General features: G+C 43.9%; 1 protein-coding gene and 1 long non-coding RNA gene across 2 annotated transcripts; one reads left to right on the top strand and one right to left on the bottom strand.

Moving 5' to 3' along the window:
* Window positions 1-800: 800 nt before the first annotated feature.
* On the top strand, window positions 801-1425 carry LOC141939069 (uncharacterized). Its single transcript, XR_012627468.1, has 3 exons — window positions 801-951; window positions 1043-1155; window positions 1235-1425. It is a non-coding gene; the product is annotated as an uncharacterized LOC141939069 (long non-coding RNA).
* Window positions 1426-4248: 2823 nt separating this feature from the next.
* On the bottom strand, window positions 4249-14814 carry LOC141939068 (TOX high mobility group box family member 4-like; the record flags this gene model as incomplete). Its single annotated transcript, XM_074858088.1, is given in 10 exon segments — window positions 4249-4448; window positions 4568-4728; window positions 5630-6277; window positions 6279-6416; window positions 6606-6677; window positions 9326-9595; window positions 12590-12667; window positions 12669-12872; window positions 12874-12909; window positions 14566-14814. Coding segments are annotated over 10 exon segments (1920 nt in total), but the record flags the coding sequence as incomplete, so codon positions are not given.
* Window positions 14815-16898: the final 2084 nt, after the last annotated feature.

Raw genomic sequence — 16898 nt, 5'->3', positions numbered from 1 at the left:
CGACTCTTTATTGCCCCCAGAAAGTTCAGGGCTGGGGTGGGAATGGGGAGATTTTGGGGTGCAGGGGGGGGGGGGTTTGGGGGGGCACGGGGGGGTCCCGGGTGGGATTTTGGGGTGCAGGGGGGGTCCCGGGTGGGATTTTGGGGTGTAGTGGTGGGTGTTGAGGTGCAGGGGGGGGGATTTGGGGTGCAGGGGGGGTCCTGGGTGCGATTTTGGGGTGCGGGGGGGGGTTTGGGTGGGATTTTGGGGTGCAGGGGTGGGTTTAGGGGTGCAGGGGGGGGTCCTGGGTGCGATTTTGGGGTGCAGGGGTGGGTTTAGGGGTGCAGGGGGGTCCTGAGTGCGATTTTGGGGTGTAAGCGTGGGGTTTGGGTATGATTTTGGGGTCCTGGGTGGGATTTTGGGGTGAAAGAGTGGGTTTTGGGGTGCAGGGGGGGGGTCCTGGGTGGGATTTTGGGGGTGCAGGGGGGTTTTGGGGTGCAGTGGGGTCCTGGGTGCAATTTTGGGGTGCATGGGGGCGTTTGGGTGGAATTTGGGGGTGCAGGGGGATCCTGGGTACAAATTTGGGGTGTAAGGGTGCGTTTTGGGTATGATTTTGGGGTCCGGGGGGGGATTTTGGGGTGCAGGGGTGGGTTTTGGGTGTGATTTTGGGGTGCAGGGGTAGATTTTTGGGGTGCAGGGGGGTCCCAGGTGCAATTTTGGGGTACAGAGGGCTCCTGGGTGGGATTTTGGGGTGAAGGAGTGGATTTTGGGGTGCAGGCGTGTCCTGAGTGCGATTTTGGGGTGTAAGGGTGGGTTTTGGGGTGCAGGGGGGGCTCCTGGGCGACATTTTGGGCCTGAAGGATCCAATTTTGGGGTTCCACACCCCCCCCCCCCCCCTTCCCCCAGGTGGGGGTGAAGGGAAACCCTCAAGGCTTCAACCGCGGCTTGGACTGCGACGTCATCGTCGCCGAGGTAAAAAAAAAACGCATTTTCCCCTTTTTTTGGCGGTTTAAAGACACCCCAAAACCTCAGGGGGGACCCCAAAACCTCCCACCCCCCCCAGGTCCGTTCCACCAGCCACAAACCCGACGAGATTTACGGGATGATCGAGCGTCTCTCCCCCGGCACCCGCAAAATCGAGCTCTTCGGGCGCCCCCACAACGTCCAACCCAACTGGTAAAGGGGCCCCCCCCAATATTTTAAACCCCCCCTTTAAATTTTTGGGGTGATTTTAAGCGATTTTGGGGTCCTCCAGGATCACTTTGGGCAACCAACTGGACGGGATCCACCTCCTGGACCCCGACGTGGTGGCTCAGTTCAAGCAACATTATCCCGACGGCATCATCTCCAAACCCAAAAATATGTAGCGCGGGGGGGGCTGTTTTTTGGGGTAAAACGGGGAAATTTTAGGGTTTGGGGGTAATAAAATAAAAAGGGGACACCCAAGGTTTGGTTTGAGCGGTTGGGGGGCACCACGAAATATTTTTTTGGTGGGAAATGGGGGAAAAATGGGAGACACCCCCCCCCCCCGCTCACCCTCAGCATCAAAATGGCGGCTGGGAGGGGGGTGTGGGGGGTAAAAGGGGGGTTTTTGGGGTGAAATGGGGGATTTTTGGGGCACAATGAGGGATTTTGGGGTGTCACAAAAGATTTAAAAAAGACGCTGAGGGAAGGGCACCCCAAAACTTATTTTTTGGTGCGAATTGGGGGAAAAATCTGAGACACCCCCCTCAGTATCAAAATGGCGGCTGGGAGGGGGCGTGGGGGGTAAAAGGGGGGTTTTGGGGGTGAAATGGGGGATTTTTGGGGCACAATGAGGGATTTTGGGGTGTAACAAGGGATTTTTAAAAGATGCTGAGGGAAGGGCACCTCAGAATTTATTTTTTTGGTGGGAAATGGCAGAAAAATGTGAGACCCCCCCCCACTCACCCTCAGCATCAAAATGGCGGCTGGGAGGGGGGGGTGGGGGGTAAAAGGGGCTTTTTTTGGGGTGAAATGGGGGATTTTTGGGGCACAATGAGGGATTTTGGGGTGTAACAAAAGATTTAAAAAAGACGCTGAGGGAAGGGCACCCCAAAATTTATTTTTTTGGTGCGAATTGGGGGGAAAAATCTGAGACACCCCCCTCAGTATCAAAATGGCGGCTGGGAGGGGGCGTGGGGGGTAAAAGGGGGGTTTTGGGGGTGAAATGGGGGATTTTTGGGGCACAATGAGGGATTTTGGGGTGTAACAAGGGATTTTTAAAAGATGCTGAGGGAAGGGCACCCCAAAATTTATTTTTTTTGGTGGGAAATGGGAGAAAAACGTGAGACCCCCCCCCCACTCACCCTCAGCATCAAAATGGCGGCTGGGAGGGGGTGTGGGGGGTAAAAGGGGGGTTTTGGGGGTGAAATGGGGGATTTTGGGGGCACAATGAGGGATTTTGGGGTGTAACAAGGGATTTTTAAAAGATGCTGAGGGAAGGGCACCCCAAAATTTATTTTTTTGGTGGGAAATGGGAGAAAAACGTGAGACCCCCCCCTGCTCACCCTCAGCATCAAAATGGCGGCTGGGGGGGGGGTGGGGGGTAAAAGGGGCTTTTTTTGGGGTGAAATGGGGGATTTTTGGGGCACAATGAGGGATTTTGGGGTGTCACAAAAGATTTAAAAAAGACGCTGAGGGAAGGGCACCCCAAAATTTATTTTTTTGGTGCGAATGGGGGAAAAATCTGAGACACCCCCCTCAGTATCAAAATGGCGGCTGGGAGGGGGCGTGGGGGGTAAAAGGGGGGTTTTGGGGGTGAAATGGGGGATTTTTGGGGCACAATGAGGGATTTTGGGGTGTAACAAGGGATTTTTAAAAGATGCTGAGGGAAGGGCACCCCAAAATTTATTTTTTTGGTGGGAAATGGGAGAAAAACGTGAGACCCCCCCCCACTCACCCTCAGCATCAAAATGGCGGCTGGGAGGGGGGGTGGGGGTAAAAGGGGGGTTTTTGGGGTTGAAATGGGGGATTTTGGGGGCACAATGAGGGATTTTGGGGTGTAACGGGGGATTTTAGAAAGATGCTGAGGGAAGGGCACCTGGAAATTTATTTTTTTGGTGGGAAATGGGGGAAAAATGGGAGACCCCCCCCCACTCACCCTCAGCATCAAAATAGCGGCTGGGAGGGGGGGTGGGGGGTAAAAGGGGCTTTTTTTGGGGTGAAATGGGGGATTTTTGGGGCACAAAAGACAATTTTGGGGGCACAACGGGGGATTTTTGGGGCACAAGAGGATTTTGGGGACACAATTTTTGCGGCCCAAGGGATGATTTTTGGGGCACAACGGGATTTTTGGGGCACAAATGGGCATTTTTGGGGTATAAAAGAGGATGTTTGGGGTATAAAAGAGGATGTTTGGGGCACAAATGGGCATTTTGGGGACACAAAGGAGGATTTTTGGGGCACAACGGACGATTTTTGCGGCACGAGGCATTTTTGAAGCATAAAAGAGGATTTTTGTGGCACAAATGGGCATTTTTGGGACACAAAGGAGGATTTTTGGGGCACAAATGGGCATTTTGGGGACACAAAGGATGATTTTTGGGGCACAATGGGGGATTTTTGGGGGAACAAGGGACGATATTTGGAGCACAAAGGATGATTTTTGGGGCACAAATGGGCATTTTGGGGACACAAGGAATTTTAGGGCACAAAGGACGATTTTTGGGGCACAACGGGGCATTTTTGAAGCATAAAAGAGGATTTTTGTGGCACAAATGGGCATTTTTGGGACACAAAGGAGGATTTTTGGGGCACAAATGGGCATTTTAGGGACACAGGAGGATTTTTGGGGCACAAATGGGCATTTTTGGGACACAAAGGAGGATTTTTGGGGCACAAATGGGCATTTTTGGGACACAAAAGGGATTTTTGGGGACACAAAGTGGGATTTTTGGGGCACAAAGTGGGATTTTTGGGGGAACAAGGGACGATATTTGGGGTACAAAGGACGATTTTTGGGGCACAAATGGGCATTTTAGGGACACAAAGGAGGATTTTTGGGGCACAAATGGGCATTTTTGGGACACAAAAGGGATTTTTGGGGGAACAAGGGATGATTTTTGGGGCACAAAGGACGATTTTTGGGGCACAAAGGACGATTTTTGGGGCATAAAAGAGGATTTTTGGGGCACAAAAGAGGATTTTGGGGACACAAAGGATGATTTTTGGGGCACAAAGGGGGATTTTTGGGGCACAACGGGGGATTTTGGCGAATCTTCAAAATAAACCAGACACATCACCGGGAAAGAAATGCCACAAAATCCCATTAAACCCCCCCAAATCGGTGCTGCCCGTTTCACGACGACAACAGCAGGAAAACGAGGGGGGGGGGGTCCCTTAAGGGGTACAGGCAGGGGGGACCCCAAAAAACCAGGGGGGGGTGTTATTTGACGAAGACGACGCTGTTGCCGGCGTTGCGAGCGGCGAGCCAGGCGAGGAAAACGTCCCTGTGGGGCGTAAAAAACGGGGAAAAAACAGCAAAATTTGAAACGTTTTGGGTTTTTTTAGCGTTTTTTGGCATTTTAAGGCCCCCAAAATAAAGGGGTGTACCCCCAAAATAACTGACCGGCAGTGTTTGACGACGCACTCGCTGCTGCAATATTCCTCGTCCCAGTCGCCGCTGGCTACCGGGGGGTTGTCGCAGCCGGCCCGGACGCAGCGGGGCGAGTCCTCGGCTACCGGCGATTCGGCCACCAGCTCCACCGCCATCTGCGTGGGGGATTCCACCTGGGAAAAACCCAAAAAAAAGGTAATTTTGGGGTTCGGGGGGGGGTCCCAGAGGTGGATTTGGGGGTTCAAGGGGCTCCCAGAGGCAGATTTGGGGGTTCAAGGGGTCCAAGAGGAGGATTTGGGGGTTCAAGGGGGTCCAAGACGTGGATTTGGGGGTTCAAGGGGCTCCCAGAGGAGGATTTGGGGGTTCAAGGGGCTCCCAGAGGTGGATTTGGGGGTTCAAGGGGGTCCCAGAGGCAGATTTGGGGGTTCAAGGGGTCCAAGAGGAGGATTTGGGGGTTCAAGGGGCTCCCAGAGGCGGATTTGGGGGTTCAAGGGGGTCCCAGAGGCAGATTTGGGGGTTCAAGGGGGTCCAAGACGTGGATTTGGGGGTTCAAGGGGGTCCAAGAGGAGGATTTGGGGGTTCAAGGGGGTCCAAGACGTGGATTTGGGGGTTCAAGGGGGTCCCAGAGGAGGATTTGGGGGTTCAAGGGGCTCCCAGAGGCAGATTTGGGGGTTCAAGGGGTCCAAGACGTGGATTTGGGGGTTCAAGGGGGTCCCAGAGGAGGATTTGGGGGTTCAAGGGGGTCCAAGACGTGGATTTGGGGGTTCAAGGGGGTCCAAGAGGAGGATTTGGGGGTTCAAGGGGGTCCAAGAGGAGGGTTTTGGGGTTCAAGGGGGTCCCAGAGGAGGATTTGGGGGTTCAGGGCCCCCCCAGAACCTCCCCCCCCCCCATTTTGTGACACACCCCCCCCCACCATTTTATGCCCCCCAACCCCAATTTTGGGAGCCCCCCCCCCCCCAATTTGGACCCTTTTCACCCCATTTTTTAGCCCCCCCCGCCATTTTGTGCCCCCCCCCCGCCATTTTGTGGCCCCCCCCCCGCCATTTTGTGCCCCCCGCCCCCCCGCCGGCTCACCTCAGGCACCACGTCCCCGGCGATCATCTCCACGGTCTCGGGGGGGATTTGGGGGGCTGGGGGGGGCCCCCCAGCGCTCGTCACCGAGTTGGGGACTTGGGGGGGCCCCCCCGCACCCCCCCCATTTTGGGGCGACCCCCCCATTTCCTCCGGGGGCAGATGAAGGGGTTGGATCTGAAGGGCGGGGGGGGGTAGAATTTTGATTTGGAGGGGGGGCGGAGTTTGGGGCGGGGTTTGGGGGGGTGGGCGGGGCTTCTGTTGAGGGAGGGGCTGCTGCATGGCTTGTAAGGGGGGGGGCGCAGTAAGGACGGCGGTGATTGGCTGAGGGGGGGGCTGCGGGGGGGGCATTTGTTGGAGGGGGGGGGGCTGCAACCGGGGGAGTTGAGCGGCGGCGGCTTGGAGAACCGAGCGGGTGACGATTTGGGGGGGGGGCGTTAAATGAATTGGGGTGACCCCCCCGCTTCCACCCGCCCCCCCAGACGTTGCCCCGCCCCGTGACGTCACCACGGTGGCGGGAATCACGGTGACCACGCCCCCTTGGGAAGAAACGGCCAAAGATGGCGGCAGCATCTGTTTGGGGATGATGATTTTGGTGATGTTGGGGGGGGCCACGGTGGCGGGGGGGGGGTTTGGGGGGGCCGAGGGGGGGTTGGGGGGATCCGGGGAGGATGAGGAAGGAGCGGGGGGGGCGGGGGAGGAGGAGGAAGGAGGAGGGGGGGGGGGGCGTGGCGGTGGGGGGGGGCGGCGGCGTGGGGCTGGGTTCGGGTTCGGGCGGCTCCGTCGAAGTCTAGAAACCGTTAAAATTTAAAAAAAAACGTTAAAAATTAAAAAAAAACGTTAAAAATTAAAAAAAACGTTAAAAATTAAAAAAAACGTTAAAAATTAAAAAAAATAAATCTTGGGAGGGGGGTTTAAGGGCGTCACCCCCATTTTGGGGACCCCCGAATTAAAAAAAAAAAAATGGCGGGGGGATTACCAAGATGGCGCGATAGGCCGCCAACGCCTTCAGATATTCCTTCTTGGCCGCCTCCGTCTTGCGCTTGTAGACCTGGGAGGGAACAAAAGGGTTAAAAAAAGGGGGGGGGCGCCCCCAAATTTTTGAGGGGAAACCCCGCTAATTGGATAATTCCCCCCCACCCCGCTCCCCTCCCGCCCAAACTGGGGGCTCCAGGCTCTTCCCTCCTTGAGTTGTGCCTTCGACGTTGATCCTCCGTTGAAATCCCAACCAAATTTTGGGGTGTCCCCCCCCCCTCAAATTTTGGGGGTCCCCCTCCTCCATCACTTTTTTTTTGGGGGGTCTCTAATCCCCCAAAATATTGGCGTTTCCCCATTTTTCTTGACTTTTGAGTTTTTCCTTCAACTACGACGTCCTTCATCTCCATTTGATTCCCGCTCAAAATGGCGCCATCCACCCTCAAATTTGGGGGGTTTTCCGTCAAATTTTGGGCTCTCCCCTCAATTTTAGGGTTCCTCCTCAAATTTTGGGGTCCCCTCATCCATAATTTGGTGTCTAATCCCCCAAAATATTGACATTTCCCCATTTTTCTTAACTTTTTCCTTCAACCACGACGTCGCTCACCTGTGTTTGATTCCCGCTCAAAATGGCGCCATCCACCCTCAAATTTTGGGGGTTTTCCCTCAAATTTTCGAGTCTCCCCTCAATTCTAGGGTTCCTCCTCAAATTTTGGGGTCCCCTCATCCATAACTTGGTCTCTAATCCCCCAAAATATTGGCATTTCCCCATTTTTCTCGACTTTTTCCTTCAACCACGACGTCGCACACCTGCCTTTGATTCCCGCTCACAATGGCGCCATCCACCCTCAAATTTTGGGGGTTTTCCGTCAAATTTTGGGCTCTCCCCTCAATTTTAGGGTTCCTCCTCAAATTTTGGGGTCCCCCTCATCCATAATTTGGTCTCTAATCCCCCAAAATATTGACATTTCCCCATTTTTCTCGACTTTTTCCTTCAACCACGACGTCGCTCACCTGCCTTTGATTCCCCCTCAAAATGGCGCCATCCACCCTCAAATTTTGGGGGTTTTCCCTCAAATTTTAGGATTTCCCCTCAATTTTAGGGTTCCTCCTCAAATTTTGGGGTCCCCTCATCCATAACTTGGTCTCTAATCCCCCAAAATATTGGCATTTCCTCATTTTTCTCGACTTTTTCTTTCAACCACGACGTCGCTCACCTGTGTTTGATTCCCGCTCAAAATGGCACCATCCACCCTCAAATTTTGGGGGTTTTCCCTCAAATTTTAGGATTTCCCCTCAATTTTAGGGTTCCTCCTCAAATTTTGGGGTCCCCTCATCCATAACTTGGTCTCTAATCCCCCAAAATATTGGCATTTCCTCATTTTTCTCGACTTTTTCTTTCAACCACGACGTCGCTCACCTGTGTTTGATTCCCGCTCAAAATGGCGCCATCCACCCTCAAATTTTGGGGGTTTTCCCTCAAATTTTAGGATTTCCCCTCAATTTTAGGGTTCCTCCTCAAATTTTGGGGTCCCCTCATCCATAATTTGGTCTCTAATCCCCCAAAATATTGGCATTTCCGCATTTTTTTTGACTTTTTCCTTCAACCACGACGTCGCTCACCTGCATTTGATTCCCGCTCAAAATGGCGCCATCCACCCTCAAATTTTGGGGGTTTTCCGTCAAATTTTAGGGTCTCCCCTCAATTTTAGGGTTCCTCCTCAAATTTTGGGGTCCCCTCATCCATAATTTGGTCTCTAATCCCCCAAAATATTGGCATTTCCCCATTTTTCTCGACTTTTTCCTTCAACCACGACGTCGCTCACCTGCCTTTGATTCCCGCTCAAAATGGCGCCATCCACCCTCAAATTTTGGGGGTTTTCCGTCAAATTTTGGGCTCTCCCCTCAATTTTAGGGTTCCTCCTCAAATTTTGGGGTCCCCTCATCCATAACTTGGTCTCTAATCCCCCAAAATATTGGTGTTTTGCCCTTTTTCTTAACTTTTTCCCTCAACCACATCCCTCACGTCATTTGATTCCCGCTCAAAATGGCGCCATCCACCCTCAAATTTTGGGGGTTTTCCGTCAAATTTTGGGCTCTCCCCTCAATTTTAGGGTTCCTCCTCAAATTTTGGGGTCCCCTCATCCATAATTTGGTGTCTAATCCCCCAAAATATTGACATTTCCCCATTTTTCTTAACTTTTTCCTTCAACCACGACGTCGCTCACCTGTGTTTGATTCCCGCTCAAAATGGCACCATCCACCCTCAAATTTTGGGGTTTTCCGTCAAATTTTGGGCTCTCCCCTCAATTTTAGGGTTCCTCCTTAAATTTTGGGGTCCCCTCATCCATAATTTGGTCTCTAATCCCCCAAAATATTGGTGTTTTGCCCTTTTTCTTAACTTTTTCCCTCAACCACATCCCTCACGTCATTTGATTCCCGCTCAAAATGGCGCCATCCACCCTCAAATTTTTGGGGTTTTCCGTCAAATTTTAGGGTCTCCCCTCAATTTTAGGGTTCCTCCTCAAATTTTGGGGTCCCCTCATGCATAACTTGGTCTCTAATCCCCCAAAATATTGGCATTTCCCCATTTTTCTTGACTTTTCCCCTCAACCACGCCGTCCCTCACCTCCGTTTCCTTTTCCCGCTCAAAACGGCGTCGCCCCTCCCTCCCATTTTTGGGGCTCCCCCTCCCAATTTTGGGGTCCCCCCCCGGCGCCTGACCTGCTTCTGCTCCTCCCCCAGACTGTCCCACATGGAAGCGACGATCTTGGAGACCTCCCCGAAGGTGGCGTTGGGGTTCTGGCCCTTAATGGCCGCCTGGGTGTCGCGGAAGAAGAGGGCGTAGGCCGAGACGGGCTTCTGGGGCTCGTTGGGGTCCTTCTTCTTCTTGGGCTTCTTGGGGGGCTTCCCCCGGCGAGGCCCCTCCCCTGTGGGCGGGGCTGGGGTGGGCGGGGCCGGAAGGGCGGGCGGGGAGGGGTTGGGGGCGGGGGTCTGGCGGGAAGAGAAAAATGGAGGGAAAATTGTCAAAAATTGGAATGGAGGAGGATGGAATTTTGGGGGGGGGAGGGGGGAGGAGAGGTTGAAGGGAAATTTTAAAATTGGGAAATTTTTTTGGAGGGGATGGGAAATGGAATTGGGGAATTGAAATGGGTTTTAAAAAATTTTGAAAAATTAAGGAATTAGGTTAAAAATGAAAATTTGAAAGTTTTCAAAGCAAAACAAGGAACTAAAATGAAAATCACAAAATTAAAAAATCAGAGATTTTTTTAGTAAGGATTCAAACTGGTTGGAGAAAACATTAAATTTCAAACTTAAAAATTTTTAGAAAATTTTAAACTTGAAATAAGTGAAATTCATCTCAAGCTGAAAAATTTGAAGTTTTGAAATGAAAATGAAATCAAATTCAAAATAAAAAATTTGAATAAATTTTTAAAAGCAAATTAAAAACAAAATTAAATAATTCAAAATAGAAAATTGATATTTTTAAAAAGAATTGAAAACAAGGAAATTAATTCAAAATTTGAATAAATTTTTAAAAGCAAACTCAAAGGAAATTAATTCAAAATAGAAAATTCAAAGGAAGTTTTAAAAGCAAATTGAAAACAGGGAAATTAAATCAAAATAGAAAATTTGAAGAGATTTTCAAAAAGAATTGAAAGCAAGGAAATTAAATAATTCTAAATACAAAATTTGAATAAATTTTTAAAAGTAAATTGAAAGAAAATTAATTCAAAATAGAGAATTTGAGATTTTTAAAAGCAAATCAAAATGAAGCAAATTAATTCAAAATAGAAAATTTGAAGAGATTTTAAAAAGTGAATTGAAAGCAAGAAAATTAATTTAAAATACAAAATTTGAAGAAATTTTTAAAAGCAAATTCAAAGGAAATTAATTCAAAATAGAAAATTCAAAGAAATTTTTAAAAGCAAATTGAAAACAGGAAAATTTAATTCAAAATAGAAAATTTGAAGAAATTTTTAAAAGCAAACTGAAAGCAAGGAAATTAAAATAAAAATTTAAATTTTAAAGGAAATTGAAAAGGGCATTAATTAGAAGCAAAGTGATTTCAAAATAGAAAACAAAAGAATTTTGAGAAATTGACAAGAAAAATTGAAATCTCTAAAAATTTAGACAAATTTTTTAAAGAGAATTGAAAAGTAAAATGAAATTAACCTGAAATTAAAAATTTAAAGGCTTTTTAAAATTGAATTGAACATGGAATTGAAATGAAATTTCAAAATAATACAAAAGCAAATTGAAAGCAACAAAGTGAAATTCATCAAAATTTAAAATTTAAGGAGTTTTTTAAAGGGAATTAAAAATGGAAATGAAATTCAAAATTAAAAAACTTAAATTTTTAAAAGCAAATTAATAAAATGAAACTAAACTCAAATAAAAGACTTTTAAAGTGAATTGAAGATAGAATTAAAGGCAAATTATATCAAATTAAAAATTTGAAATTTTGAAAAATTGAAAATAAAAGGTAAAATTAATGTGAAAATAAAGAATTTAAAGATTTTTTTAAACAGAATTGAAAATGGAATTAAAAGGAAATTCAAACTTTTTGGGAGGTTAAAAAGGAACTTTTGGGGGGGCTGAAGCACCGCAAACCCCCCTTCGTTTTAGGTCTAAACAACTAAAAAAGCCAATTTTGCGGTCTTAAACTAAAAAAAACCAAAATTTTGGGGTATAAATCGCAAAAATCAGCCTTTTTTAAAAATATATTTTGGCCGTGGTTGGGGGATTAAACCCCCTTTTTTGGGGCTCGGAAAGGACCTTTCGGGGGGGTCGAAGTGCCCTAAAAAAGTGCCATTTTGGAGATTTTAAGATTTAAAAAAAAAAAGCCATTTGGGTGTTTTTAAGATTAAAAAACCCCATTTTGGGGTTTCTAAGATTATAAAAAAAATTTCAGGGTATTTAACATTTAAAAAACCTGTTTTGCAGTTTTTAACATTAAAAAAAATTTTAGTGTTTTTAAGATTAGAAAAAGCTATTTGGGCGTTTTTAATGTTAAAAAAAGCCATTTTGGGGTTTTTAACATTAAAAAAACCCATTTTTGGGGTTTTTAACATTAAAAAAACCCATTTTTGGGGTTTTTAATGTGAAAAAATAAGCCATTTTGGGGTTTTTAAGATTAAAAAAAGCCATTTTGGGGCTTTTAACGTTAAAAAAAAGCCATTTTGGGGGGTTTTAAGATTAAAAAAAGCCATTTTGGGGGGTTTTAACATTAAAAAAGCCATTTTTGGGGTTTTTAACGTTAAAAAAACCCAATTTTTTGGGTTTTAACATTAAAAAATGCCATTTTGGGGTTTTTTTACCATTAAAAAAAGCCATTTTTGAGGTTTTTACCATTAAAAAAAGCCATTTTGGGGGTTTTTTACCATTAAAAAAAAGCCATTTTCGGGGTTTTTAAGAATAAAAAAAGCCATTTTGGGGGTTTTTAACGTTAAAAAAAGCCATTTTGGGGTTTTTAACGTTAAAAAAACCCATTTTTTTGGTTTTTAAGATTAAAAAAGCCATTTTTGGGGTTTTTAATGTCAAAAAAAAACATTTTGGGGTTTTTAAGATTAAAAAAACCCATTTTGGGGTCTTTAATGTGAAAAAAAAGCCATTTTCGGGTTTTTAACATTTAAAAAAAGCCATTTTTGGGGTTTTTAACGTGAAAAAATTAAGCCATTTTGGTGGTTTTACCATTAAAAAAAGCAATTTTGGGTTTTTTACCATTAAAAAAAGCCATTTTTGGGTTTTTTACCATTAAAAAAAGCCATTTTGGGGTTTTCTACCATTAAAAAAAGCCATTTTTGGGTTTTTTACCATTAAAAAAAGCCATTTTTGGGTTTTTTACCATTAAAAAAACCCATTTTGGGGTTTTCTACCATTAAAAAAAGCCATTTTTGGGTTTTTTACCATTAAAAAAAGCCATTTTTGGGTTTTTAACGTCAAAAAGAGCCGTTCCGGGTTCGGGGGGGTCGGGGGGCTCCTCACCCTGCGGAAATCCTCGGCCTCCTCCTCCTGCAGCGACCCCGTGGGCGAGGGGGTGGGCGAGAGCCGCTCCTCGGGGGAGGGGACGGCGGGGGGGGGGCGCTGAGCTCAGGGCGGGGGCTCCCCCTTGGCCGGTGGCCCCCCCGGTTCCGTTGCCGGCCCCCCCGAGGCTGAGCCCCAGTTGGGAGCTGAGCTCGGATTGGTCGATGGTGGTGAGTTGGGCGGGGCCCAGCAGCCCCCCCGGGCTGAGGGCGGCCATGGGGACGTCGATGGTGACGGGGGGGGGGCGCCGTGTACTGAGCCCCCATCGTGTGATCCAGCTCCTGCCACGGGGGGACACGGGACACCCCAAAAACGCTGCAGGCGCCCCAAAACCCTGCGCGAAACCCGCGACCCCCAGCGGTCCTCAATAACCCCAAAAACCCCCTTAATACCCCCAAAACCCTCTTAATACCCCCAAAACCCTTAATACCCCCCCAAAAACCTCTAATACCCCCCAAAAACCTCTAATACCCCCCCAAAAAACTCTTAATACCCCCAAAATCCTTAATACCCCCCAAAAACCCTCTTAATACCCCCAAAACCCTCTTAATACCCCCCCAAACCCTTAATACCCCCCCAAAACCCCTTAATACCCCCCAAAACCCCCTCCAATACCCCTAAACGGCCTTAATACCCCCAAAACCCCCCTTAACGCCCCCCAAAACCCCTTAATACACCCCCAAAAAATTTAATATCCCCCAAACCCCCCTTAACACCCCCAAAATCCCTTAATACCCCCCAAACCCCCTCAATACCCCCAAAAAATCCCCAATACCCCCCAAAACCTTAATACCCCCCAAACCCCCTTAATACCCCCCAAACCTCCTTAATACCCCCCAAAACCCCATAATGCCCCCAAAAATCCCTTAATACCCCCCAAAACCCCCTTAATACCCCAAAAATCCCTTAATACCCCCCCAAATCCCTTATTACCCCCTCAAAACCCTTAATACCCCCCAAAATCCCTTAATACCACCCCAAAATCCTTAATACCCCCCAAACCCCCTTAATGCCCCCCAAAACCCCATAATGTCCCCCAAAACCCTTAATACCCCCCAAAACCCCCTTAATACCCCAAAAATCCCTTAATACCCCCAAAATCCCTTCATACCCCCCAAAAATCCCTTAATACCCCCCCAAACCCCCTTAATACCCCCAAAATCCCTTAATACCCCCCAAAAACCCCTTAATACCCCAAAAATCCCTTAATACCCCCCAAAAACCCCCTTAATACCCCAAAAATCCCTTAATACCCCCAAAATCCCTTAATACCCCCCAAAACCCCCTTAATACCCCAAAAATCCCTTAATACCCCCCAAAACCCCCTTAATACCCCAAAAATCCCTTAATACCCCCCAAAACCCCCTTAATACCCCAAAAATCCCTTAATACCCCCCAAAACCCCCTTAATACCCCAAAACCCCCTTAATACCCCAAAACCCCCTTAATACCCCAAAAATCCCTTAATATCCCCCCAAAACCCCCTTAATACCCCAAAAATCCCTTAATACCCCCCAAAACCCCCTTAATACCCCAAAAATCCCTTAATACCCCAAAAATCCCTTAATACCCCCCAAAACGCCCTTAATACCCCAAAAATCCCTTAATATCCCCCCAAAACCCCCTTAATACCCCAAAAATCCCTTAATACCCCCCAAAAACCCCTTAATACCCCCAAAATCCCTTAATATCCCCCAAAACCCCCTTAATACCCCAAAAATCCCTTAATACCCCCCAAAAACCCCTTAATACCCCCAAAATCCCTTAATACCCCCCAAAACCCCCTTAATACCCCAAAAATCCCTTAATACCCCCCAAAACCCCCTTAATACCCCAAAAATCCCTTAATACCCCCCAACCCCCCTTAACGCCCCCCATTTCCCCCCGATTCCCCCCCCAGCCCCGTTTCCGCCCCTTTTCGCCCCAAACGCACTCACCATGGCCAGTCCCCCCGCCAGCAGCCCGGCCCCCTGCTCCATGAGCCCGTGGCCGATGCCCACCGGCATCTCCAGCCCCTGCACCCCGTACGGGGGGGGCGGGAACGGGGGGTCGGGGGGGCCCCCCCCGGGCTCCCCCAGGTCCTCAAAATGGCCGACGACGTCGGAGACGGCGAGGGAGGGGTCGGCGTCCAGCGCGATGGGCGGGATCTCGAACTCCTCGTCCCCCAGGCTGGGCGTGTGGAACGTCTGCAAATTTTAAAGATTGAAAATTGAAAAATTTAAACCCATTTTAAAGATTGAAAATTAAAAATGTCAAATTTTAAAGATTGAAAATTAAAAAATTTAAACCCATTTTAAAGATTTAAAATTAAAAAATATAAACAAGCTTTAAAGACTTAAAATTAAAATGTAAACAAATTTTAAAAATTTAAAATTAAAAAATTTAAACCAATTTTAAAGATTTAAAATTAAAAATGTCAAATCTTAAAGGTTTAAAATTTAAATAATGTGAACAAATTTTAAAGATTTAAAATTAAAAAATTTAAACCAATTTTAAAGATTTAAAATTAAAAATGTCAAATCTTAAAGGTTTAAAATTTAAATAATGTGAACAAATTTTAAAGATTTAAAATTAAAAATGTCAAATTTTAAAGATTTAAAATTAAATGTAAACAAATTTTAAACATTTAAAATTTAAATAATGTAAACAAATTTTAAAGATTTAAAATTAAAAAACATACACAAATTGTAAAGATCTAAAATTAAGAAAATGTAAACAAGTTTTAAAGATTTAAAATTTTAAAAAATTAAACAAATTTTAAAAATTTAAAATTAAAAAATTTAAACCAATTTTAAAGATTTAAAATTAAATGTAAACAAATTTTAAAGATTTAAAATTTTAACAATGTAAACAAATTTTAAAGATTTAAAATTAAGAAAATGTAAATAAGTTTCAAAGATTTAAAACTAAAAAGATTTAAACACGTTTCAGATTTAAAATTCAAATTGAAATTTTAAAGATTTAAAATTTAAAAAATTAAACCAATTTTAAAGATTTAAAATTTTAAAAATTTATATTCTAAAGATTTAAAATAATTTAAACAGATTTTAAAGATTTAAAATTAAATGTAAACAAATTTTAAAAATTTAAAATTTAAAAAATCTAAACAAATTTTAAAGATTTAAAATTTAAGATTTAAACAAATTTTAAAAATTTAAGATTTAAAAAATGCAAATTTTAAAGATTTAAAATTTAAAAAGCTTAAACTAATTGTAAAGATTTACAACTAAAAATGTAAAAAAAATTAGATTTAAAATTTAAAAAATTTAAACTAGTTTTAGATTTAAAATTTTAAAAAGTAGACAAATTTTAAAGATTTAAAATTAAAAAGTTTAAACCAATTTTAAAGATTTAAAATTAAAAATGTAAACAAATTTAAGATTTAAAATTTAAATAATGTAAACAAATTTTAAAGATTTAAAATTAAAAAGGATTTTTAAGATTTAAAATTACAAATAAACAAATTTTAAATATTTAAAATTAAAAAAATTTAAAAAATTTTAATTTAAACCTAAAAGTTTTAAAAGTTTAAAAAATAAAAGAATTTAAAAATTTAGAAATAAACTTAAAAAATTACAATATTAAAATATTAAAATTGAAAAATAAATAAATCAATTTTAAAATTGAAAAAAATTTTTGAAATTCAAAAACTAAAACTGTTAAGAATTTGAAAAATTAAAAATCTAAAGTAAAATAAAAAATTTAAAAATTAAATATAAAATTAAAAATAAAAATTAAAAAAGTTAAAAATAGTTTAAAAATTAAAACAAAAAATTTTTAAAAATTTGAAATTAAATTTTTAAAACTTTAAAAAATTATAATTAAAATCTTAAAATTAAAAATAAAAAATTTTAAACATTTTAAATTTAAAACCCCCAATATTAAAAATAAATTTTAAAATGAAAAAATTTTAAAAATTAAAAGCTAAAAATTTAAAAATTAGACAACATTTAAAAAATTAAAAATTTCAAAAATTCAAAATTTTTTGAAAAATGGAAAATAAACTAAACAATTTTTAAAAAGACATAAAATACCTAAAAATATAAAATAAAATGTTAAAAAAAATTTAAAAATCTAAAAAACTTTTAAAAATAGGATTTTTTCAGCCATTTTGGGCCATTTTTAGGCCTAAAAATGGGGTTTTTCAGGGAGTTTTGGGGCCCGTTCGTCACCAAACCTCCCATTCCTGTGGGGAAACGTTGAATTTTCCCCTTTTCATTCAAATAAACCAAATGTGGGGGTTTTGCTGTTCAGAGACATTTCGGTGACC

The sequence above is a fragment of the Strix uralensis genome, unplaced genomic scaffold (genome assembly GCF_047716275.1).
Source record: "Strix uralensis isolate ZFMK-TIS-50842 unplaced genomic scaffold, bStrUra1 scaffold_563, whole genome shotgun sequence".
Lineage (NCBI taxonomy): Eukaryota > Metazoa > Chordata > Aves > Strigiformes > Strigidae > Strix > Strix uralensis.
The sequence above is the reverse complement of the archived record's forward strand: the minus strand, read 5'-3'. Positions and strand labels throughout refer to the sequence as shown.